This window comes from Trifolium pratense, linkage group LG1 (assembly GCF_020283565.1).
Source record: "Trifolium pratense cultivar HEN17-A07 linkage group LG1, ARS_RC_1.1, whole genome shotgun sequence".
NCBI lineage: Eukaryota > Viridiplantae > Streptophyta > Magnoliopsida > Fabales > Fabaceae > Trifolium > Trifolium pratense.
This window is the reverse complement of record NC_060059.1, coordinates 7,942,096-7,967,688: the sequence shown is the minus strand read 5'-3', so window position 1 is coordinate 7,967,688 and position 25,593 is coordinate 7,942,096. Positions and strand designations below refer to the sequence as shown.

General features: G+C 33.3%; 3 protein-coding genes across 5 annotated transcripts; 1 reads left to right on the top strand and 2 right to left on the bottom strand.

The window, feature by feature from the left end:
- The first annotated feature begins 578 nt into the window (after positions 1-578).
- LOC123896676 (F-box/kelch-repeat protein At3g23880-like) lies at positions 579-2,644 on the top strand. Its single transcript, XM_045947041.1, has 2 exons — positions 579-1,791; positions 2,267-2,644. Exons 1-2 carry the CDS (start codon positions 692-694, stop codon positions 2,337-2,339), a joined length of 1,173 nt encoding a protein of 390 aa, XP_045802997.1. The 5' UTR covers positions 579-691; the 3' UTR covers positions 2,340-2,644.
- A 4,745-nt stretch (positions 2,645-7,389) lies between these two features.
- On the bottom strand, positions 7,390-14,940 carry LOC123902985 (protein-tyrosine-phosphatase PTP1-like). 2 transcript variants are annotated; one of them, XR_006807793.1, is made up of 3 exons: positions 12,627-14,940; positions 8,523-11,727; positions 7,390-7,817 (listed from the first exon to the last, which is right to left on the bottom strand). XR_006807793.1 is itself a non-coding variant. In XM_045952832.1 (3 exons), the coding sequence occupies exons 1-3, from the start codon at positions 14,735-14,737 to the stop codon at positions 11,357-11,359; spliced, it is 348 nt and encodes a 115-aa protein (XP_045808788.1). In that variant the 5' UTR covers positions 14,738-14,940; the 3' UTR covers positions 10,285-11,356. The 2 variants fall into 2 exon arrangements, 1 of the variants encoding a protein (XP_045808788.1); XM_045952832.1 differs by lacking the exon at positions 7,390-7,817 and having other exon boundaries at positions 10,285-11,486; positions 11,579-11,727; positions 14,669-14,940.
- Positions 14,941-17,271: 2,331 nt separating this feature from the next.
- Positions 17,272-22,680, bottom strand: LOC123924206 (protein-tyrosine-phosphatase PTP1). Of its 2 annotated transcripts, XM_045977024.1 has the most exons (9): positions 22,305-22,680; positions 22,110-22,206; positions 21,503-21,585; positions 21,237-21,377; positions 20,997-21,131; positions 19,708-19,856; positions 19,474-19,615; positions 17,715-17,793; positions 17,272-17,527 (listed from the first exon to the last, which is right to left on the bottom strand). In XM_045977024.1, exons 1-8 carry the CDS (start codon positions 22,491-22,493, stop codon positions 17,728-17,730), a joined length of 1,002 nt encoding a protein of 333 aa, XP_045832980.1. In that variant the 5' UTR covers positions 22,494-22,680; the 3' UTR covers positions 17,272-17,527; positions 17,715-17,727. The 2 variants fall into 2 exon arrangements, 1 of the variants encoding a protein (XP_045832980.1); XR_006814645.1 differs by having other exon boundaries at positions 17,715-19,610; positions 22,305-22,648.
- Between the last annotated feature and the right edge of the window lie 2,913 nt (positions 22,681-25,593).

Genomic DNA, 25,593 nt, shown 5'->3' with positions numbered 1-25,593 from the left:
CTCTGTTCGTCTTGTTTAGAGACCGATTGTTATTAATAAAATTTTGCCGTTAAAAAAAAACATTCAATACTTAAGAGGAATCACAAATTGTATCTGGACCGGGCGACCAAGTAAGGGCTCAATTAATTTAGGACCAATAAAATATCCATGTTAGCCCATAACCCATAGCCATTCGATAGGCCCGATTCGCCCTAATAGAGGACCCGACTCGCCCACGATCTAATATTATTAGTAGTAATATTGACTTTATTTTATTATTTTATGCGTTTTTATTTTATAATTTCTATATTTTATAATCTTTTTTATTGATATATTTTGTTCCTATTTTTATGCATAAATTCATATATAATTTTTTTATTATTTTATATTTTTTTTCGTGAAAATTTTATGCATATAGATTGTTCTGTTGTTTTGTTTTTATTTATAATTTATTTTATTCCTATTTTTAAGCATATCATCGTATTTAAGATTTGTTTAAAAAATTTAGAATTAGTTTTTTTTTTTTTTTAAAAAAAAAGATATACTTGTAGCTCTACTCTCTCTATATATAGAGTCATCTATAACAAATTAAAAAACTTACCCACCAATTTCCAATTTGAATTCCTTGATTCATTGTATTCTATTATTCTTCCCACCAAAATAAAACGTCACCGTTTCTACTACTCAATCGGTGTCGGAAACCACCAACAACATGCCGTCGGCGATTTTCCCGGAAGAAATCATTGTGGAGATCCTCCTTCGACTTCCGGTGAGATCCCTCCTTCAATTCAGGTGCGTTTGCAAATTCTGGAAAAACCTAATCTCAGATCCCCAATTCGCAAAGAGCCACGTTCTGAGCTCAACCGCTTATCCACAATTGGTCTCTATCGATATCGGTATTGCAAAGTCCGATATCGTATCTTATCCTTTGAAGCCACTGTTGGAAAACCCTAACCCTTCGGCCGGTGTAAAATCCGCGTTCTTCCTAAGTAGACAGCGGACATCCATGATAGGTTCATGCAATGGGTTGATTTGTTTCTTTAATTCCTTACGATCTACCTTCAAATTGCGGAATCCTGCTATGAAATTGAAATCAAAAACATCTCCAAAAATTTTTACTTGTTTTGATCGTATGAAGATCCTATATTCTGGCTTTGGCTATGATCAAGTTAATGACAGGTACAGGGTGCTAGCCGTCGTAGAAAGTTGCCGAATTTCTGAAGGAGTTAAGACTATAATTTATACCTTTGGTGAAAAAAATTGGACAACTGTTCAAAATTTCCCATCACGGCGTGATCCAAATTTGTGGTGGTGTGGGAAATTTGTGAGTGGCACTTTGAATTGGATAGTTAACAAAGGTCGTCGTCGTAATTCCACCAACCGTAGTGTGATAGTTTCCTTTGATCTTGAGAAGGAGACTTATGCCGAAATATTGTTGCCTCAACATGATTGTGAAAATTTCTGCAATCCTGTCTTGTATGTTTCGAGTAATAACTGCATTTGTGTGTCTTTCGATCACCCTATGAAAACTCATTGGGTTGTGTGGATAATGAAAGAGTATGGAGTTGTTGAGTCGTGGACCAAACTGATGATCATCCCTCAGGATATGTTAATATCGGATTTTCGTAATAGATGTATGTCTGATGCCTTGTTCATTACGGAACATGAAGTTCTCCTTTTGAGGCCTAACCAATACAAACTTGTTGTGTATAAGTTAAATAATAATAGTGGGTTGGACTACCGTAGTGAGATTTTAGGCAAATTTGCGCATCGTCTACATATTTACCATGAGAGTTTGGTATCACCGCAGTGGTAAGTCATATATTCTATTGTTATCTTTCACTAACATTGATGGTTGAATTAAAGTTTTGTTGTGATCTTCTTTTTATTCTATTCAGAACAAAGTACGTTTATGTTATGTTGTAGACTTGTATGATTAGTTCTACTTTTACTTTACATGCAGAAACAGTGGACTTAACGATCTATCTTGCATCTACGTTTATGTCTATCTATGTAGGCTTAACAATTATGCATGCCTTTCTCATTACAATTTAAAATTATCAACATCTCAATCAATTTGATAGAATATTATGGCGTTGTTGTTTCATCCATGTAGCCGACCCCACTTTAGTGTGATAACGCATGATTGTTGTTTGTTAATTTTTTATCATTGTTATGTACATGTTTATACTTTTTATGTACAAAATTGCATCATGTTTTCATGTTTTATTTTAAATTTCATCTTTGATTTTTGGACAGTTTTTTTGTTTTGTTTTGTTTTGTGTAGGCTAAAACGCAGTCAAAAGAGAAACAAAAGAAAAATGAAGCAAGAACTAGGATCCGCGAAACATTATTTATGATGTAGGAAGGTTGGCCGCGCCAGATTGAAGATGAAGTGGCGCACAAGAAAGATTCACTTGGAAAATAATGAAGATTTAATTTTGCTATATTTTAGAAAGATTTAGTGAAGATTTAATATTTTAGCTAGATTTATTATTTTTATATTTTAGCAAGATTTATTATTTTTATTTAGCTAGGTTTGTTATTTTTATTTTTACAATTTTTTAGAAGATTTGTTATTTTTATTTTTTACCACTATTTAAACCAAACTATTGTAGCCTTGAAAGGCAACCTTTTGATTTAATAAAATTCAGAGATTTTTCTCAAATTTGGTGGATTCCAAATTACTCTTTCTGGTGGATTCCAGAACCTTTATCTAATAGGATTAGCGCTTGCTTTTCCTTCACGCTTTCGTACTGCGTCAATTTAACACATGTGGTAAGATAAGAACTAGATAGACGGCCCAAAGCTTGTTTTGAAAAGGTTATTGAGCTATGTATACACTGGTGTTGAATGTGTATCTTCAATCTTTTTCTGTGTTTTTGAAAATATATGATGGTGTCCATTTCTAGTTGCATTTTATGGTATTAATCACAATGATTGCATTCTGGTTTGCCCTTGTTGATTTTCGTAACCCCAATGTAGACCGTTTTAAGATCTATTAACATGCAGCTACAATGAACTTCTGAAAATGTTTGCTGTGTGGATTGTTTTGTACTTCCATATGGTTATTAGTATTACATCCAAAATTCACCTGTTTTAGAAGTCATATGTGAATCATGTGTTGGGAGTTTATTAGCTTGTCATGTGTAGCACGATAAATAGCTTTTAGGGTGTGTTTGGTCTGCTAAAAAGTAAGTGACCGGACAGGACAACTTAAGTTGTACTCTGTTTGATTATAAAACTGTATCAGCGACCGGAAAAACTAGGAGGCAAGGGAGTGGACAAAAACTAAGATACTTGTCTCTCACAAAACTAGTGATTGGTTTAATATCTGAAGCATGATTGCTTTAGTTTTACTTTTTTTGTTGACCTTTTATTTGTATTAGCATTTTTTTTGTTTCAAAGGATTTAATGATTTATAATCCTCTTAGTATTTGTTCTTCACTGCAATGTGTTAATGTAATTATTTATACTTTGTGATATATAGATGTAGTGGACAATGATGATCAAGAGATGGATGCTTGAAGCCAACTATTACGAGTTACGACAACAATAGGAGCATCATATGTTCATGAGTTATATGATGATTAAATTGGGGTCAATTTACTTGGTTGATTGACTTACTAACTAGTGTAGAAGAAGTGAAGAACGAACGCATTGTTGATGTTGTAGAAAGTGTACAACAACAGACCTAACATGGTTTTACTTTTCACTATCTGCAGTAATTTTGTATGTCTGAACATATCCTTTTAACAGTCGATTTTTCCTCGTACCATGTATCAACCTCAAACGCATCCATAGTTTTAAATTCCATTGAAGTTAGTAAACTTTTTTAAAATGTAAAATGCTACTACTTTTAAGTTAACTTTAGCACGATGCATCATAAATTATATGAGAAGAGAGACTCCAAAATTGCTTCCAAAAAAACGACAAAATACCTAGGTGAAAATGTACTACTTTTTTATGTTTCAAAGCTCTTTTGAATTATGTAAATTGGTAGCTGACATGGCTGATTCAAGAAAAACACACCCAAAAAGGGGTGGAAAATTGTCCTAAAACACTGTAAACATCCCATATAGATTGAGATACAAAGAATTATTTATTAGTGTTTTGTGGCTTTAAGATGATGATTATTATTATTACTAATGATAATGATAGGAATGAGAGACCAAAAAAGGGGTGAAAAATTTGCCACACGTTTAATGTAAAGTAACTTTAGCTACCGTTCAAGTGGTAAGGTCTTGGCTTCTTAAGCATGTGGTCAAGAGTTTGATTTATGGTTCATGTGTATGGAAAAAATTCGGTTGAGAGGAGAGAACCCACCTTGTATATCCCCCATGTTTCCCAACAGAGATTAGTCATCGTTTAACGGCAGTGAAAACTTCGTACCAATATCATGGTAAAAAAAAAAAATAGGCAACTTTAGGTAATTGGAATTCAATATGTTGTGCAAAAGATCACTCTTGAATCTTGCTAAATATTAATTAACCTACTAGCGGTGGACATGTTGAAATAAACAACTTAATTAAGTGGTTCATGAATAACTGCTTTCAATTATGTAACTCTACTAGCATGCAAAGCCTGTTAAAATAAGCTCAAAATATCTTGTGTGGTCATGTGATAACATATCCTAAGTCATTTTTAATCACCAAGGTATTTCTTTAAAAAATTCATGAGAGGAGGTATGGGAATAAATGGCATTGGCATGAAAAAATTGTGTTTTTTCCTACCTCAACCTTGCTAGTAACCAATTCACATAATCAAGTAGAGATTTGAAACATCAAACAAGTAAGCCATACTAATAATAGAAAGACAACAGAACACGTCCTCATCAATGTTCCAACACAATCCACCACACAGAACCAACAAACATTTTGCAAAGTTATATTAGAAGAATACACCTTATTGTATTGCTCTCCTTCTGCAAGCACTCAATTTGTAACACACATTGCCTACCTACACAGCTGGTTTCCCAAAGTACCCTCATCCTATACTAGTTGATTCTTCACCCTCAAGCTAAGAGCCTTTTCTTGCTTAGTCAGATTCTCTATCACCAACTAACTAGAACTTCCCCTTCTTCTCAAGTCTTTCTCATCATTATAGCTTCACACTTTAGGTCAATTTACCCTAGGCAAATCAGTCTAAATATGGTATAGTTAAGCCATTAAGCCATGTCTTAATCAAACAATTCTGAATAGAAAGATGTTGTGCACATTCCATAAACAAGTCAGCAACTATTAAAGTGAAAGAGCAATCTAGTAGTTTCTGTCTACTAAATAGGAACACATCCGGTGGGGTACTGATAATAGTATGAGCAATATTTCCTACCATATTTTATATGTTGCGACCTCCGTCAAGCAAATATCAGCCGATTTCTACTGCATCTGATAAAAAAAATAAGACTAAAATATTATATAATAGACATAATAACACCCTTCTCAAATCATTTGAAGAGTTGGTACGGTGTAAGACATGGTTAAAATAAAGAGCAAAACATAAAATGAAGCTATTGAGAAAAGAACAGTGTCACCTATTTTAATTTCAGCAAAAATGGGAGTGACTGAAATGATTGAGAAGATTCTTGATACGTACCATGTGGCTATTCATGATGTGGACAAACAGATCAAGAATGTTGTAGAAATACTTAAGGTAAAATACTTCCTCAGTGGTAACAGCAGTTGTTGCATTCACAACTCAACAACTATCCCAGGTGGTCCTGATCAAAATTCTGGTATACCACTATTGCTAAAACAGCCTACTTTCAAACTCTATGTTGTAACATTACTTGTTGCACTTTGTTCCTCTGTCACAGCCCTTGTTTTGTTTCTTTTGATACTAACATCTTATTTTGAAGAAAAGGATTTTGTTGTGGACTTACCAAGAAAGCTTCTTACAGGGTTGACTACACTCTTCACATCTACAGCATTTGTGTTAGTCTCATTCTGTTGCAGCATATATGGGATAACTGCAAATCTTAGCGCAGCTACAAAGTATTCTTTCACTAGTTACTTCATCATTAGTTACTTCAACTCCCTCGGAAGGTTCCTCAGCGCAGCTACAAAGTATTCTTTCACTAGTTACTTCATCATTAGTTTAAGTTATTCTTGTTCTATCATGCGCAGTAATATTATAATCAAATCCCTTAGATATCTTTCGAACAATTAACAGTTTTGGACTATGGCTATGTCTTAGTTTAAGAATTTATTTAAAATTGATAGGCAATAAGTGAAATTCCAAGAATATCATTGCACAGTTTCATCTTATTGCATTAATTTGGGGCGAGCTGATCACGTGTAATCTTGTCTCAGTCACTCTCCATTGTACCAAATCCAGACTCACCCCAAAATTATGAAGTTGGATTTACACCAAGCTTTGAAATCCATATCCTAAATTATGTTATGAAAGAGAACAACAAATATAACAAAGAGATCAATTTGAATGAGCCACCAGCTGAAGAAGAAATCAAGCAAGAAGCAAGTTAGTTCATATTGAAGTATGCAAACAAGCCAACAAAGTGACAACCGTTGACATCACAACCTCCTCCATAAGAAATCACAGCACCAACTCCCACCTCCACGTCATTAAAATTTTCGATAAGGTCTTTCTCTTTTCACATTTTTCACCCTCCTTGATAAAATTATTTGAAGGTCACGACATGGAATGTCACCAGCTTAGCACAAGATAAACCAATGTAGATTAATAATTCAAGTATTTTACACTAATTGGCATGTTGGAATCTCTTTAAAAAGGAATCATGTCTACCGTCTCAGAAAGCTTCCCAAAACTAAAAGAAACAATTATATTTTTAAAATCACTTGCTCAGTCATGGTAGAAATTCCAAACAACCATTTTGTTTCTTGAAACAATCTTTTGAGAATGTCATTTTGCAATGCACCAGCCCGTATCAGACAATGAAGCAGTCATATAGGTTCTGCCCGCATCAGACCTGAAGCAGTCGCATGTTCTGCATGCATCGGACCTGGAAACAGAACGCGATCTCAGCGCTAAATTCCAACCTTCAAGTAATCGATGAGCAGAGTTGTCGACTGTAAAGCTTGAAACTAGCATTTGTTTCCATACGTTGTTCCCATAAACTCCATAATAGATAATTCATATTGTAATCCACATTTTTGATAAAAAATTCATCTCGTAGGGTCATCAAACACAGCATCCTGATACTTGTCTTAGAATTCTTTAGCAACTTCACAATTTCTTAGGGTCCAAATTAGCCTTCTTAGGCATGACTCTTAGATAATCAATGCATGCAAAAAAAAATACCTCAAAACAACATTATGTCGAACAATAGTTTGTAGACTGTTTACTTTACGAAAGATAGTTAAGAGTCAAATTATTTTTAAAAAAAAATCCAAAAGATATGAATAAAAATTCATTATCAAGGGTCATCTTCCCAATTTACCATTGTGGAAAAATCATTATCAAGGGTCATCTTAGTAATGAATAAAAATTCATATTCAAATTGCATTTAGACTATCAAATCTTCCATGTATACCATCCTGTATGAATAAAAAATGTAATTTACATGAATAAAACATTGTATAGTCATCATTCTAATTTCATCATCCTGGTTACATATATCACAACGCCATCATATTATTAAAATACATTGTATAGTCATTGCGTCAAGGGTCATCTCTACTTGCATTTAAAGTTATGAATAAAACATTCATATTGCAATTGAATCAGACCATCAATTTAGGGACATATACTCACCAAGAGGTTCATCAACATCCATTCCCCAAAGAAGGGCAATCTATTATGTCTTTGAAAGCACAAATTGACCAAGTTTGTCATGGATGCATATTCCAATCCCAACTCTATTTAAATGCGACGCAAACACCAAGTTAGAAATCGAACTTCAAAATTTGTAGTAAGTAATAACAAATCTTAAGCAAGTAAAAGTCGGCTTAAGAATATCAATTGTAATTACAATAGCAAGAATAAGATGAACAATGTGAAAGTGGAAATAAACTTGGATGAGATAGACATAAGATTCAGTCACTAGAAGTTCACCTAACAAGTGAATCTCCAATTAGCTTACTGAAGCAGTAAAGGCAACAATGAGGTTAATCAATATATTGCAGTCAGTTTCCTTTTATCTATTGGCATAAATAGTTAAACTTAAACACTTGTGAGACTGTTTAATAAAGTTCATGAAAACAACTTATGACATGTACATAAGCTGTTTTTAGATTATTTTTATAAGCTCTAAATGATAGCTTATGAAAACAGCTTATAACTTATAGAAAAACAGTTTGAGTCTATTTTATCTTTTGTTATAGAAATAACTTATACATAAACACTTATATAATAACCAATTATGCTGTAAGCGTTTATTGAAAAATAAACCAAATTAAGTGCTTTGAAATATCATTAGAAAAATCACTGCAATATAGTTCAAAAGAAACAAGAATGGAAGATTTTATTTAATGTCTAAAAATCTAACATGGCTAAATTAGTACTACTAAAATAATCAAATCAAATAGTAATTAATCTTCTTCTAAAATTTCCTCTCTTTTTACCTTCAATTTTCTTTGCAGCTGTAGCTTGTGAATACAGAAAAGTCCCAAAATAGCAATGGCAGAACCAAGACTGTTAATAAGAGGTAGAACCTGATTCCTGAACCCAAAAACTGAAGACACATTCACCGCCACTCTATTCATCGTGTTTCCAACAGAGAAAGTTAATGAACTAATTTCATCCAATGCTTGATAAGATGATTGGTTACAAAGATGATAAAACACGCCCGAAACCAAAACCAAAATATAAAAAGTTGAAGGATTTCCAATAGCTTCAAGTGCCTTATAATATATTGGAATCCATTGAGACCCTTCTATGAAATTAGGGACATCGGGGAACATATATTAAAATTTACGGACATGGAGGGACATATATTCAATTTAGCATCTGAGATGCCAAGGGTCTTCTCCACTTACATTTGAAGTTACGAATAAGCAATCACATTGAGATTGTATTTAGACCATCAATTTTCGGGATATCGAGGGACATAAACTCAATTTAGGGACATACCATCAATTAAATTTAGGGACATTGAGGGACATATACTCATCAAGAAGTTCACCAACAACCACTCCAAAAAGAAGGGCAGCGCAATCCATTTTATCTTTGAAAGCACAAATTGACCAAGTTCGTCACGGATGCATATTCCAATCCCAACTCAATTTAAATACGGTGCAAATGATGCATCAATATTACATTTGAATAACCCCCGAGTCGGAATTTTCGAATTAACAGCAGCCCAATATGTCACCAGGCTCAGCCGCGGTAGCATTCTGCAAAGCCCCAGCTCGTATCAGACCCGAAGCAGTCCCAGGTTATGCCTGCATCAGACCTGAAACGGAACACAATTTCTGCACTATATTCCAAGATTCAAGTAACTGATGAACACAATTTTCGACAGTAAAGCTTAGTCTAGCACTTGTTCCCATACGTTGTTCCCATCTTCCCATAAACTCCATAATAGACAACATAAAGGCAAAAAGTTGTTAAAAAAAAAAGGCAACAAAATAGAGCAGGATTATGAACATTAATAATCCTAACAGTTCAAAGATAGTCCTTTACAATGGCAGCAGTGCATGCAGCTGCTGTAAGTACATCAGAACTAAAGCTCTCTCTATTTCAAAGTGTAGTACTACCTTCACAACAAAAGAACTTATTGAAATACACATTTTTGGTAAAATAATGTCATCTCATCACAGTCATCCAAACACAAACACAGCATCCAAAGACGTGTATTAGAATTCTATGGTAAATAAATAAGTTCTTAGGGTCCAATCAATGAACCCAAATAATCAAGATTCACCGATTTAGCACACACTTTTGGATAATCAATACATACAAACCATCCATCAATATAGGAACTTCGAGGGACATATATTAAATTTAGGGTCATTGAGGGACATAAATTCAATTTAGGGACTTCGAGGAATATATTCAATTTCGGGACATCGAGGGACATATATTCAATTTGGGGTCTTCTCCACTTACATTTGAAGTTATGTATAAGCATTCACATTAAAATTGCATTCAAACCATCAAGTTTAGCGACATCGAGGGACATATATTCAATTTAGGGTCATCAAGCGACATATATTCAAGTTAGGGACTTCGAGGAATATATTCAATTTCGGGACATCGAGGGACATACATTCAGTTTAGGGTCTTCTCCACTTACACTTGAAGTTATGAATAAGCATTCACATTGAAATTGCATTCAAATTTCAAACCATCAAGTTTAGTGACATCGAGGGACATATATTCAATTTAGGGTCATCGAGGGACATATATTCAAGTTAGGGACATACCATCAATTTAGGGACATTGAGGGATCTCTTACACCCCTATATTACTTTTCAATGAATACACTTTCCTGTAGATGCTTGTGCTCAACAACAGAGGTACTCTTGGAGTTGTCCTGCATCCCCTAATGATTTGCCTTAATCACAGTTACATCTCCACTTGTTAAAGGAGAGGGAATTGAGAGAATAACTTTCATATTTTCATACATTGGAATTGTGTATTACAATTTCTGATCTGTTTTGACAGATTCTGGGAATTTATCAGTCTTGTCCTACACTCAGCATTAGCTTAACCTACACTCAGATCTAACCAACTCTGAGGCCTTGAAGCTGATCAGGCACTCTATTTTGACATGTGCCTAGACAGCTGTCACACTGGCTAAGTACAACAGAAAACTAACTAGAGATCATTATCTACAGCACTGGTTTTAAAAGAATCCTACCCTTTCTTTAGGTTTTCATCCATAAGGACTAAGGAAGGGGTATATATATGTCTATTACAGAGAGAGGAATACTACAACAGAAAACTATATATAATGATAAAATTTGGTAATAACATGATCTCTTGTCCAATAAATGCAAGTAAATGTAATCAGACAGTAGTATTCCTCGACTCTACATGAACACTAGTAGTGGGAGTATTCTTTCCTAGAAATAACAATTCTTCTTTCGTAAACAAAAAAAAAAGCAATTAATATATTCAACAAAGATCGTCGTTCCTCCAAAATCCAAATCAGGATAGTAAACTTTGCAGACATCCTTCGCTAAATATCTAGCCCAGTTCCTTTAAGCAACTAAAAGCTTATTGGCTATTTATTTACTTTGGAAACATAAATTAGCAGTAAGAGCCCCCCTTGCTAAACTATCTAACCTAGTTCCTTGCAACAATCTACCTTTACCATCAAACAGCGTAGGGTACCTTATAATTCCTGTTCATAGATTTCAAAACCTCTTTCCTTCAAATTCAGTTTAAAAATGAAATTTAATTCATATGTGGTCCAACTAAATTACTGGCATTTCATGCAAGATCGATACATTCATGAATCACTCTGGGACCTGAACACAGATACGGTGTTAGCAATATCTACAGCAGACATACCACCAGCAAGTATTCTCTGAATTGTGTTGTGAATTGTGCAGTATGTTCCAGTTCTACCGATACCTGCACTGAGTGAGAGAATTTGTCTCGGCCAAATATGCATGTTACTTATTGTCACCATTGCCATAAAATGAATGAACAAAGAAAGAATGAGAAGAACCTGCAGTGCACCACTATTGGGCCAAGGTTTGGAGGTAAATGGTACAATCTTTTCAAAATTTCACGCACAGCTAAAGTATCATTTGGAACTCCATGGTCAGGCCACTTGGGATACTGATTATGCAAAACAGATAATGGTGTATCTTCTACCTGCAACAATATCAATCAAAGACACTTTGAGTCCCTTCTAAAATCAAAATAAAAACTAAACAATTAGAGACAAATAAGATATCTTCCAAAAAGCAAAATCCCAGATATATAACATGAAATGGAAAATATTTCAGGGCTGATATTTATTGATGCAATTGACCTTGTCAACCAACACTTTCAATCGAGAATGACTAGTGTCATTCATGTTGTCTGTATTGTCTGGCCATCCAACACCAAAACACCATATATGGCCATAAAATTAAAAAATGAAAAGGATACGAACAGAAAAAAAAAAAAATTGGGGAGTATGAGGATCAATTTTTTTTACTGTAGACCACTAAAGGAACTTCAAAATGGGGGAATATAAAGGTAATACAACTAGGGGGGAAAATATAATCCTCCATATTAGAAAGAAACTCCTAACCCCTGTGAAACAAAAAGGCCAATAATTAATTGCACAGCCAGCAAACTTTACAAAGCTATGCATAGTTCTTTTAATTAGAAATAACCGCTTTGAAGGGCTTCATTTCATCCAAATTGAAAGAAACCATGACCTTATTTTTAATAATATAATTTGATAATTTCAGACCAAAAAAATGTTATTAATTTCCAAAAACAAGAGTAACAGCTAACTCCAATAATTAAACATAAACTAGATCACTTCTTGGAATAACATGAGCACAGCCCATCATTGTAATATCTTTAAATTTGGAATGGCCGTTCCGCTTCCGGTGTTACATAAATGTTGTTGTGGATATTTTATTAAGGAATGTTTTGAAGAAGGAGGGGCCTCTCACCAAATCAATTGTCCCCATCAGAAAAATATCACTCGTGCCAGTTTGTAAAGAAAGATATATAAGCTAACCAGAAAAATTATTATAAACGGAAAACCATCTCACCTCTTTTGGTTCACTTCCAAATGACGCAGCACAAGTGAGGTTTCAGAAATTTTCACCCATTTACATGTAAGCGAGATATTACCAAATTCTCGTGATCTATCCTCCGATTGAAAATAATCTCCACACTACGAAAATAATCAAATCTACCATGGCTAAAACTACTACTAAAATAATCAAATCAAATAGTAATTAATCATCTTCTAAATTTCCTCTCTTTTTAATTTCAATTTTCTTTGCAGCTGTAACTTGTGAATACGGAAAAGTCCCAAAAACAGCAATGGCAAAACCAAAACTGTTAAGAGGTCGAACCTGATTACTGAACACCAAAACTGAAGACACAATCACCACCACTCTATTCATCTTGTTCCAACAGAGAAAGTTAATGGACTAATTTCATCCAATGCTTGATAAGATGATTGGTTATAAAGATGAAAAAACACGCCCGAAACCAAAACCGAAATATAAAAAGGTGAAGGATTTCCAATAGCTTCAAGTGCCTTATAATATCCTGGAATCCGTTGAGACCCTTCTATGAAAATATAGACATTGAGGGACATATATTCAATTTAGCATCTAAGCCACCAAGGGTCTTCTCCACTTACATTTGAAGTTATGAATAAGCAATCACATTGAAATTGTATTTAGACCATTAATTTTAGGGACATCGAGAGATATAAACTCAATTTAGGGACATTGAGGGACATATACTCAACAAGAAGTTCACCATCATCCACTCCACAGAGAAGGGCAATCCATTATGTCTTTGAAAGCACAGATTGACCAAGTTCATCACGGATGCATATTCCAATCCCAACTCTATTTAAATACTACGCAAATGATGCATCAATATTACATTTGAATCGCCCCGCAGTCGGACTTTTCCAATTAACAGCAACTGAATATGTCTGTGCCGCACCAGGCTCCAGACAGTCGCAGGTTCTGCCTGCATCAGACCTGAACAGAACACAATTTCTGCGCTAAATTCCAACATTCAAGTAACTGATGAACACAGTTTTCAACTGTAAAGCTGGAGTCTAGCACTTGTTCCCATATGTTGTTCCCATAAACTCCATAATAGACAACAAAAAGGCAACAAAACATAGCAGAATTATGAACATTAATAGTCCTAACAGTTCAAATATAGTCCTTTACAATGCCAGTAGTGCATACAACTGTTGTAAGTACATCAGAACTAAAGATCTCTCTATTTCAAAGTGTAGTACTACCTTCACAACAACAGAACTTATTGTAATCCATATTTTTGGTAAATTAATGTCATCTCATCAGTCATCAAAACACAAACACAGCATCCAAAGATGTGTATTAGAATTCTTTTAGCAACTAAACAAGTTCTTAGGGTCCAATCAACGCAACTAAATAATCAAGATTCACCAATTTAGCACACTTTTGAATAATCAATACATACAAACCATCCATCATCAATTTAGGGACTTCGAGGGAAATATATTCAATTTAGGGTCATCGAGGGACATAAACCCAATTTAGGGACATCGATCAAGGGACATATACACAATTTAGGGACTTTGAGGGACATATATTCAATTTAGGGTCATCGAGGGACAGATTCAATTTCGGGATATCGAGGGACATATGTTCAATTTAGGGTCTTCCCCACTTCCATTTGAAGTTATGAATAAGCACTCGCATTAAAATTCCATCCAAACCCATCAATTTTAGCATCAAGGGACATAAGCTCAATTTAGGGACATAGAGGGACATATACAATTCTGCATCGAAGGCACCAAGGCACACAACCATCTTTCATTATCAAGGGTCGTCTCAGACTTGTATTTCAATTTATGAATAAAACATTCATATTCAAATTGCATTTAGACCATAAAATCTTCCATGTACACAATCAATCCTGATTATATATGAATAAAGAATTCATTTTTTTCATTTGACGCATAATAATTCATATTGTAAATCACATTTTTGGTAAAAATTGAATCAAATCACTTAGAAAAAATTCAAAATTCAAAGAGATAAAGGATCGAAATGACAAGAAATGAAATCCTTACGAAGAAATGAAATGAAATGACTGCGGAGTAATCGAAGGATCCAGCCAAGAATCTTAAATTCGTTTCCATCTCTATTTCAAATCGAATCAAGCCATGGCAGCAGAAACATGAAACCCTAAAATAAACGATAGTGATACTCTGCGTATTTTTTACGGAACCGTTCAAATAAAATTTCTAGGGTTTGAGTAATCAATTTAGAATCGGTCGAAAGAATCGATCATCAATTTAGAATGAAATTTGAATTAAGAGTTTGAAAGATTGATGATGAAACTATTATATTATAGAAAGAAACACTAACAAAGAAACCTAATCAACTAGTCCCACACCCGACACCCGTGCGATGCACAGGTGTTATGTGGTATTTTATATTATAATGTTGAAAAATTATTTGTATAAATTGTAACAATAAGTATTATAAAATGAAAATTATAATAATAATAATAATAATAATAATAATAATAATAATAATATAAAAGTGATGTACTTATCACTTCCTCCAACCAATATATATACCTATATGTATATATAGAGAATGAGTACGGATCATCAAAATTGAATGAAATATATTTATTTTTTTGGTGGGGTGTGCCAGTCAATGCAATAATGCAACGCATAGGCGACACACTAAAATTGAATGAAATATGATAATGATAATGGTTATTATATATTTCAATCTCATAACCTAACTTTTGCATAACCTTCAATCTTCTCTAAAATTATAATGTAATTAAGTCAATAATATATATCTTCGTATTTTTTTTGTGTGACTAAATTATAAACTCTTTGTTGTTTCTATGAAAACGGTTGACATTTAAATGGGATAAATATTGAAAGAGAATCCAACCATGTTCATCTTCATTGTCACTAAGAAATGTTATAATAATGTAGAAAAATGTAACATCACAACATCAATTTTTGGATAATTGGAGAGGTATAATTCAATAATAATGTAGAAAATTGTAACATCTTGTGACATCAATTTTTGAATAATTGGAGAAGCATAATTCTTTATTATTTATTATGAGACTGATATAATATAAAAAAAAATAGATATGAGAATGATATAATAATGATTATATTGAAAAAATATATAAGGAAGTGATGTGGAAACAAAAAAAATAGAGATGAAAATGATATAATATAAGGAAGTGATGTGGCATTATTGTGTGATTTAATTGGATGTAAATGAGTGATGTGGATTAGGGTTAAGATGGATAGTAGGAGAACTATCTAGGAATTATATATATAGATTTAGTATGCGTTTGTCCTATTTATAATGTCCTAAGTCCTATTTTTTGGCACAATCTAACGGGTAGTATTTATTTTAGGATAAATATGTTTTTGGTTTTTGGAAATATCTCAATTTTTTTTTAAGTCTGCAACGTTCTCAAATATTTTATGTCGTGGTTTTTTCCCTATTATTTAGTCAACTTGTTTATATCATTAGAAATTTTAATTTTTTTTAACAACAGATTATATTCTTAATTTTTTGCGCTTAAAAATTTATAAATAATTTTCTAAGTTTTTATCATTCTAAAATATGAAAGTATATAAGAGTTAATTAAAAAATAGAGACTAAAAATTATGGCAGAAAATATTCGAGGACCAAAAGTTGATGAAATTTTTTATAGGAATTAAAAACTTATTTAACTTTTTATTTTATTACAATTTTTTTATAGAATTTATTTATCCATATAAGAAAAACCATTATTTTAGTCTTTGAAAATATATCTTAGTCTTTGAAAATATATCTCAATCGTACGTTTGTTTGTTGTTTGGTTTTTTAATGTATCAAAATTGTAATTACGGCACTGTTTGGTAAGTCCAATAAGCTAGCTTATAGCTTATTGAACTAGCTTATAAGCTTGTTTGAAAAAAATATGAAGTGTTTGGTAACGAGCTTCTCTAACTAGCTTATAGCATTTTTTGAGATGTTATTTCAAGTAGCGTATGAGCTTATAGCTTATAGCTTTTTCATTTTATTCCATATTTACCCTCATTAATTTTATTTATTTATTTTTTAAAAATTATAATAACTACCCACTAACACTTACCAAAAAAAAAAACTACCCACTAACCATGTATTTTTATGTCATTTTGTACTTACAACAGCTAAATTTGCCAAACACTTTAATTTTATTCTACTAGCTTTTCGGCTATAAGCTACCAGCCATCAGCTATAAGCTAGCTTTTCAGCTATAAGCTAGCTTATCAGCTATCAGCTAGCTTATAGCTTATTTTTACCAAATAGAGCCTACATCTATAGAGATCCTCAGTTTAATGGTTAGAGTATTTTTTTAAAATTGATGCAACACTGAATTAGAAATTTAAAATAGATATACTATCATTTAGAATATATGACCTGATCTATACCAAAAAAAAAAAAAAAAAAAAAAAAAAAGAATATATGACCTGATGCATCAATCCATGACCCATGACTAAATTATCAAGATATACAATTAGTGGAGTTATTTTATATTTACATTATATTTGAACTTTTTTTTATCAAAAACTGAAGTATCTGCTTTGATTATATAACATCCATTTTTTTTTCCTTTTTTTTGGGTACAATATAACATCCATTTTTCTAATTATACATAAACTGAAGTAATATGTGATAAATCTATTAAAAAAAAAATGTTTTAACAAATACACAATTCATTGATGTCACATCATATGACCCGTGTGAATGCACGGACAAGGTATCTAGTAAACTCAGTTCAGTGAAAATCATAAAATCCCCATAATGCTAATGCTCCAGAGTCAGCTATTGGATACATAGCATTGCAGGACCCAATTAGAAAAATTGAAAGTTGGCTTCAGAATGAGGCAAGCAGCTTAGCATCCTTTGATTTAGCACTGTATTTACATCACACAAGACAAAAATTCATTAGTTAATGAAAGAACAATTTTAACAATGGTATAATAGAATTAATGAAAACAGAAAACAGATATACAAGACCTATCCTTTATGAAAGGATTTCAGGATCTGAGTAGTTTGTAATATCTGCAAATCTACAAAGGTAACAGAAGTTGAAGGACGTACCCTTCTACTCTCATTACTGATGAGATACAAGGTCTTCCAGTTCATCTATGATAGCTTCATAGCAATAAACGTATTGATCCTGATAGTTGTAGAAAGAGACACCAAAAAGTTCAAAGAGAATTTATATACGAGGAAATATCAGATTACAATAACCATCATGGTAATAAATTAATAATAATAAGAACCATAAATTTTGGTGAACGGAATAAATACAGGCACAGGGGAGGAAAGTATGCTCCTCCTGCACGGGATCGATTCCAAGTGGGTGGTTAACTGAGGCCTCCAACCAAAAGGCAGGCTGGCAAGAAGGCGGGAGTCATAGAATGTGGCCTTATGATACAGTATGGAGAAACTAATTCATGGATTTTTTTGGTTACACAAAGAAATAAAGTAACCAAACAAAAATAATTCATCACTATGCGCAGAGTCATTAATGGATGCAATTTTGCCTTGTATTTGTAACCAAAAAAAGACATAAAAAGTAACCAAAAAAATAATTCATGGATTGTTTTGTTATTTAGAAACTATTTTTTCATATTTTTCATATATTGGAATTGTGTATTACAATTTCTGATCTGCTTTGACAGATTCTGGGAATTTGAGTCTTGTCCTACACTCAGCATTGGCTTAACCTGCACTCAGATCTAACCAACTCCGAGGCCGTAAAGCTGATCTGGTGCTCTATTTTGACATGTGCCTAGACAGCTGTCACACTGGCTAAGTACAACAGAAAACTAACTAGAGATCATTATCTACACCACTGGTTTTAAAAAACGTATTCCCTTTCTTTAGGTTTTCATCCATAAGGACTAAGGAAGGGGTATATAAATGTCTATTAAAGAGAGGGGATATATATCTCATGAAAAATTCAAAAGGTCAGTAATTTATGAAACAAGACACGAGGTTGTGTAATTTTGTTAAGAACAATTATATTCAATGAATGATTAAGAAGCAGATTCTCCTCTAACAGTGTGTCCCCTTCACAGACCACCAAATTCACCAAATAATTGCCTCCATCCTCATCCTCCCTATTTATCACTCTAAGTGATCATCACATATAATTAACTAATGGACTAACTGTCTTTATACTTCCTTAACAAATTTGCACATAAGGAAATTTACTATATCCACAAGCTCAAAGATTAAAAGAAAAACTCATGATATATTATTTGCATTAGGACTATTGCCTATTGGGTTCAAGAGACAAACTATAATTTGATAACTTTTTTTAGTTGAAAATGCATGATAGTTTGGTAATAACATGATCTCTTGTCGATTTAAAGCAAACTCGCGATTCTGACAATTTTGCTCCAAATCAGGATAGTAAATTTTGCAGACATCCTTCCCTAAATATATAGCCCAGTTCCTTTAAACAACTAAAAGCTTATTGGCTTTTTACTTACTTTGGAAACATGAATTAGTAGTAAGAGCTTCCCTTCTGAGTAATAAATATTTCTTCTATTTTAACCAGAAGAAATGGATTGGTAAGTTTACAACCGAAGGAGAACAGAGTTCCTTCAACCTTTAATTTGTAATTGCATCCTTGCTAAACTATCTAACCTAGTTCCTTGCAACAATCTGCCTTCTTTGCTATCAAACAACATAGGGTACCTTATCATTCCTGTTCCTCTTTCCTTCAGATTTAGTTTAGAAATGGAACTTAATTCATATGTGGTCCAACTATATTACTGGCATTTCATGCAAAATCGATACATTCATGAATCACACAATTAATTATTAAATTAGGAAATTCAACTACCTGGGTCTGAACCATTCCAATACGCTGGGACCTGAACACAGATACTGTGTTAGCAATATCTACAGCAGACATATCACCAGCAAGTATTCTCTGAATTGTGTTGTGAATTGTGCAGTATGTTCCAGTTCTACCGATACCTGCACTGAGTGAGAGAATTTGTCTCAGCCAAATATGCATGTTACTTATTGTCATCATTGCCATAAAATGAATGAACAAAGAAAGAATGAGAAGAACCTGCAGTGCACCACTATTGGGCCAAGGTTTGGTGGTAAATGGTACAATCTTTTCAAAATTTCACGCACAGCTAAAGTATCATTTGGAACTCCATGGTCAGGCCACTCGGGATACTGAATATGCAAAACAGATAATGGTGTATTTTCTACCTGCAACAATATCAATCAAAGATTAATATGACACAAATTATTTACATCTTGATGGTGGAGAGACACTTTGAGTCCCTCCCAAAATCAAAATAAAAACTTACGATGATTTTCTTTTTCTTTCGATAAAAAAGGTAAACAATTAGAGACAAATAAGATATCTTCCAAAAAGCAAAATCCCAGATATGTAATATGAAATGGAAAATATTTCAGGGTGATATCTATTGATGCAATTGACCTTGTCAACCAACGCTTTCAATCTAGAATGACTAGTGTCATTCATGTTGTCTGTATGTGTCTGGCCATCCAACACCATTTATGGCCATAAAATAAAAAATTGAAAAGGAGACGAACATAAAAAAGCAGAGATAAAAAAAAAACAGAAAATGGAGATTATGAGGATCAATTTTTATTTACTGTAGAACATTAAAGGAACTTGAAAATGAGGGAATATATAGGTAATACAACTGGGGGGTAAAAAATAATCCTCCAAATTAGAAAGAAACACCTAACCCCTATGAAATAAAAAGGCCAATAATTAATTATACAACCAGCAAACTTTACAAAGCTATGCATAGTTCTTTTAATTAGAAATAACCGCTTTGAAGGGCTTCATTTCATCCAAATTGATAGAAACAGTGATCATATTTTTAATAATACAATTTAATAATTTCAGGCAAAAAAAAAAGTTATTAATATCCAAAAACAAGAGTAACAGCTAACTACTAAAATTAAACATAAACTAGATCTGGAACCACCGCTCCCTTGGAATAACATGAGCACTGCCCATCATTTTCTAATAAAGTTGTATATCTTTAAATTTGGAATGGATGCTCAGCTTCTGGTATTACATAAATGTTGTTGTAGATATTTTTTTAAGGAAAGCATCCAGGTTTAGCATTGAAATGCAGGGTATCTAAGAAAAGTTCCGATATCCAAGGCCTTAAGAATTAGTTCCGCACTAGTATATTATAGCAAAACAAGCATAAACAAAGGGTATGAATTAGATAAAATAACAAAGCTTTGAAGAAGGAGGGGCCTCTCACCAAATCAATCCATCAGAAAAATATCACTCATGCCAGTTTGTAAAGAAAGATATACAAGCTAACCAGAAAAATTATTATAAACGGAAAACAATCTCACCTCTTTATGGGTCACCTCCAAATGACGCAGCACAAGTGAAGTTTCAGTAGTTTTTGCCCATTTACATGTAAGCGAGATATTACCAAATTCTCTAGGTCTATCCTCCGATTGAAAATAATCTCCACACTTCACCGTCTTTAAAATAAAAAAAGGTGGCACAAAATATTAATAATACGAAGTTAAAAATAAATAAAAAATGAAAAATCAATCTCAAAGAGAAAGGAAACAAGTTAGAATCACCCTGTAATTGTCGACCAACCTAGTAAGCATCACAATTGCAGGGCAGTGATATTGGGTAATCATTTCCCAGAAATCCTCATAAGTGTGTGGCAGTGGGCCTTGTGTGGCTATAAATTCTGACACAGTTCCAGTGGAAGAGGTCTACAATACATAAATAAAAAAATGCAATAGCAAGGGTCAGACAAATCAAGTATCCAATAACCCCAAAGCCACTTGAATGAGCTTTTTAAGACATTATCATACAAAAACAACAAATAAATTTATACCGAGATAAAGCTTGCATTGATATACCCCAGTGCTTCAGACCTATAATCTGAACTCGATTTAAGAATGACTCTGTTCTTGTCAACTGAAACAAAGAACGGAAAAGAAAATTTAATTTTCCCAAATACATACAATACAGTACAAATATACAATACAAGGACGTGTTTGGATTGACTTATTTAAGCTTATCTAATGCATAAGTATTTGTGAGACAATTTGAAAGAGATTATGGAAAGAGATTATGGAAACAGCTTATGACATATCTGTGAGCTATTTTCAGCTTATTTCAATAAGCTCTCGAAGATAGCTTATGAAAACGAATAACTTATATGAAAACAGATGGAATTTATAGAATATCTTAAACGCTTAAGCTATAAACCGAGCATAAATGCTTAATTAAAATGCCTATCGGAATAACCTTTACATGATTATAGCTTATGACATGTTTGTAAGCTATTTTCAGCTTATTTCAATAAGCTCTTGAATTTATAGAATAGCTTAAGCGTTTAAGCTATAAACCAAGCATAAGTGCTTAATTAAGATGCATATCCAGATAAGCTTGAAATGAATGCATGTTTGTTTGATATCAGTAAGTAGTAATGAAATTACATGGTATAACATCTTTGTATCGATTTTTGCCGATATTAACAGAATTAAGAGCAACATTGCATCTTCTGGTGGTCTCACTGAGCGTAGTCCTATTAGACTGAAAGAAATCACAACACACACAATAGAGTTAGATTAATAATCAAAAACAAAAATTATGAATTATGATATGAAAATGAAGAAATGAATGGTGTGAACCTGCAAGTGAAAGAACTCTTGAGAGATGGTGTTAGGGTTAAGGAGCTTATCCTTCAACAGAGCGAGTGCTTTGTTGCAGTGGTTGAGCTGATCGGAGGTAAGGGGGATTCGGGAGGGGAAATCGGGAGAGAAAGTTAAATTGTGGAGAGAAGAGGTGGAGGAAGGGGTTGCGGCGGGATTGCCGGCCATGGTGGATCTCCGGCGAGGACGGGAACGGGTAGAGATGAGGTTCCCCAGTTCAGCTGTTGAGTGAGTGGGGTTTCAATCAATTGAATAATTTGGATTCTCAGTTATCATTCACTTTTCCATTCTATCTAATGAGTGAGTTCCTTTTTGGGATAAAAATAAAAGCATTCGCTTTTCCTCTGCGAATCACATGCTTTTGCTATTCATTTGCTTTCATTAATATTTTTTTTACACTAGTTTATTGGATTGGAAACTTACAAGAGCCTAATTAGAAAATTTACCTCTAAAATTGAATAAGTGGATTGTCTCGAGTTAGAACTCAGATTTCTGCTCCCTATCAACTGAGCTAAGCGGGACAACTTCCTAGACATTTTATTTGGGTATATTATGGAACTCATAATTAACTCATAATTTCTGGTGTATTATCTAATTTTTTTTACCATTAGACCATATTTAAGCACTTTTTTTAAATCTGAATATATGTACACCGGAAACAATTATATTGATAATATGTGATTAATAAATTATATAATTTTTATTTTATTTTGTATAGTAGTTTGGTGGGTAGAAATTTCAACCATTTCATTTTTTTAATATAAGACCATGTACAATGGTTCAACACCACTTTTTAACTTCCCAACACTCCACGTCATTTTCTTTTTCTTCCACCTAATCATTCAACTTTTATCCTCTCCAATGGTTTTTTCATTCAACATTTTACCCCACCACTTTTTATTTCATATTCTTATTTAAATTTATATTTTTGTTTTATGATTACATAGGTGTTTACACTGATTTTTGGTAAACAACCGCTAGTTTAAATTAATTACTTGAGAGATCAACTAGTAAATCTCGGGACAATTGTTCATGCATTAAATTAAAAGAAGTTCGAATGTTCATCATTAAAGATATCTTTAGTTTGCAAAAGAACAATATGTTTGGTTTATGAAACATAAATTGGATGTGAATAAAAGGAAGTTCACTCGAATGAGAGAACCGATTAAATGCAGAGTTTTGTAAATGCTTAGAAAGTAAAGACTTATGAAAAGTAAAGTTGCATTTAAAATGTAAAAATTACAAATGAAATAAAGGTGTTCACTGATTCATACATCTTTCTCGAATAACTCTTTTCTCGCTGTAGCATGGATACTTTGAGTGTTTGAGATTTTGTGTAAATGAATTGTGACCCCCTACTTCGACTATACAAACTCCTATTTATAGAGAAACTAAATAACGACTACTTTAACGTTAAAATATTAAACTTTGGCCACGCGTCCCTTTGCATTTGAAATGAACCAAAGCTTTGAACCGTTGTAACTGTCGAAGTCGAATCACATTTGAAGGATGGAAAATACTCTAAGTCCATAATCTTGAGTATTTCGATTTATTAATTTCAATCGAATTAACCTTCTATTCGAAAAATAGCATCTCTTCATATCTTGCAGACTCATATGAAGCCATCTGAAGAATATTTTCCATCAGAATTCTCTTATTCTTAAAGACATTACCCTTCACCTTCATTAAATGATAACATAAGAGAGTTAAATTCTCTTATTCTTGAAGACATTTAAAACCTGACACTATTTAAAGCCACTTTAATACACTTTTTAATAATGAATTTCTTTGGAATTAGAGATAAGGACATATTTTAGCTCGAGCTAAAAATATGGGATAACAAATTGCCCCCAAAAATGCCTGTTTCGATTTGAATGATTTGAATGAAATAAGAAAATGGCATTTTTAAAGTACTTTGTCATAGACACCACTTTCACTTTCCTTGTTTCGAACGGGTGGTATCATAGCTTTAAAGGGTAACCGCTTCGTTTCTAGCAAACTGTCACGTTCTGCACTACATTTGAGTAGTGGGACACGTGTCCACTTGGGAAGTTGAATCAGAAAAGGCAAAAGGCGCCTTTTTTGCATTTATTCTCTTTTAATTAAATTTTGTTTTAATCAAAAAGCTGCTATAAATACAACTTCACCACTTCAGTTGAAACTTTTCCAACTTCCTCCATAACTTCATACACTTCAAAGAAACCTTTCAACCTCCTTCTTCAATCTTGAACGCAAAAGATTTCAAAAGCTCTAAACTTTCCAGATCTTTAACCACTTTCTTCAAATCGTAACCTTTTTAGATCTCGAATCTGTGTTTTTCATCTTCCCTTTTACAGTTTCCATGGCGTCTTCATCCGATAGAACTGAAGTTCCTTTCGCTGGGAAATGGAACGAATTCCTCATTGGTGATGGTGGAATCAAATACGTCCCAGAGCCTAGAGACATCAAAGAACACAAGGAAATTTGGGAAACCCAGGTAATGATTCCTTTTGCTGTTAATAAAAATGTTTATGCTTTTGGTGGTCCAACTCCGGACGCAATCAACTTAACTAGGGAAGTAGATGAGATATTCCCCTGTCTCGAGACTTGTGAGTCTAGGATTTTCGATAGTAAACCCTATAATTTCGAATATCTGCTGACTAACTATAAACCCTTTCGATCCCATCCTTATTATGGAAATACCCTTTACCTTACTTGGCTTGATCGAATCGAACAATCCTTTGGTAATTACTGGAAAGACTATGGGATTTTTGAATTAGTACAATTTTCTAGGGTAGGGCCTAAGTACCAACCTGAAATGCTTATAGCTGCCATGCATTTCTTTGAAAAATCCACCAACACTTTTCAGTTTAAAAGTGGTATGATGACACCTACCTTGTTCGATGTGTCGGCTATCACAAGGTTAAGACCTACTGGAAAAACCTACAATCCCTCTGATGCAAGTGATAATATCACCTTAAGCTATAAAGAAAACGCCTTTTCCGCTTACATCCTTAAACATTCACGACCTGAGAACGAAGAGGTCTCTGATGAGGAACATGTAGCTTTTCTCAATCTATGGCTGTCCCATTTTGTATTCTGCTATCGATCTCTTCAGATCGCTAGGAAATTCATTCCTATGGCTGTGCAAATACATGAAGGGAACCATTTTGCTTTAGGACGCCTTCTGTTAGCAACCCTCTATGAATCCATTGGTGAAGTATGTGACAACTTGAAAGGTTTTACCCCTGCTAAGTCGAAGTCGAAGAAAGCTGCTACAGATGGAAGC

Excerpts from the sequence above, each read along its gene's own strand:
- LOC123896676 (XM_045947041.1), top strand. The coding sequence starts at position 692 with ATGCCGTCGGCGATTTTCCCGGAAGAAATCATTGTGGAGATCCTCCTT. Across the intron at positions 1,792-2,266 it reads AGTTTGGTATCACCGCAGTG|GCTAAAACGCAGTCAAAAGA; the intron begins GTAAGTCATATA and ends TGTTTTGTGTAG.
- LOC123902985 (XM_045952832.1), bottom strand. The coding sequence starts at position 14,737 with ATGGAAACGAATTTAAGATTCTTGGCTGGATCCTTCGATTACTCCGCA. Across the intron at positions 11,728-14,668 it reads TCATTTCATTTCATTTCTTC|GTAGAAGATACACCATTATC; the intron begins GTAAGGATTTCA and ends ATATTGTTGCAG. Across the intron at positions 11,487-11,578 it reads CCAATAGTGGTGCACTGCAG|TGCAGGTATCGGTAGAACTG; the intron begins GTTCTTCTCATT and ends TCTCTCACTCAG.
- LOC123924206 (XM_045977024.1), bottom strand. The coding sequence starts at position 22,493 with ATGGCCGGCAATCCCGCCGCAACCCCTTCCTCCACCTCTTCTCTCCAC. Across the intron at positions 22,207-22,304 it reads AAGAGTTCTTTCACTTGCAG|TCTAATAGGACTACGCTCAG; the intron begins GTTCACACCATT and ends GATTTCTTTCAG. Across the intron at positions 21,132-21,236 it reads GGTTGGTCGACAATTACAGG|ACGGTGAAGTGTGGAGATTA; the intron begins GTGATTCTAACT and ends TTTATTTTAAAG.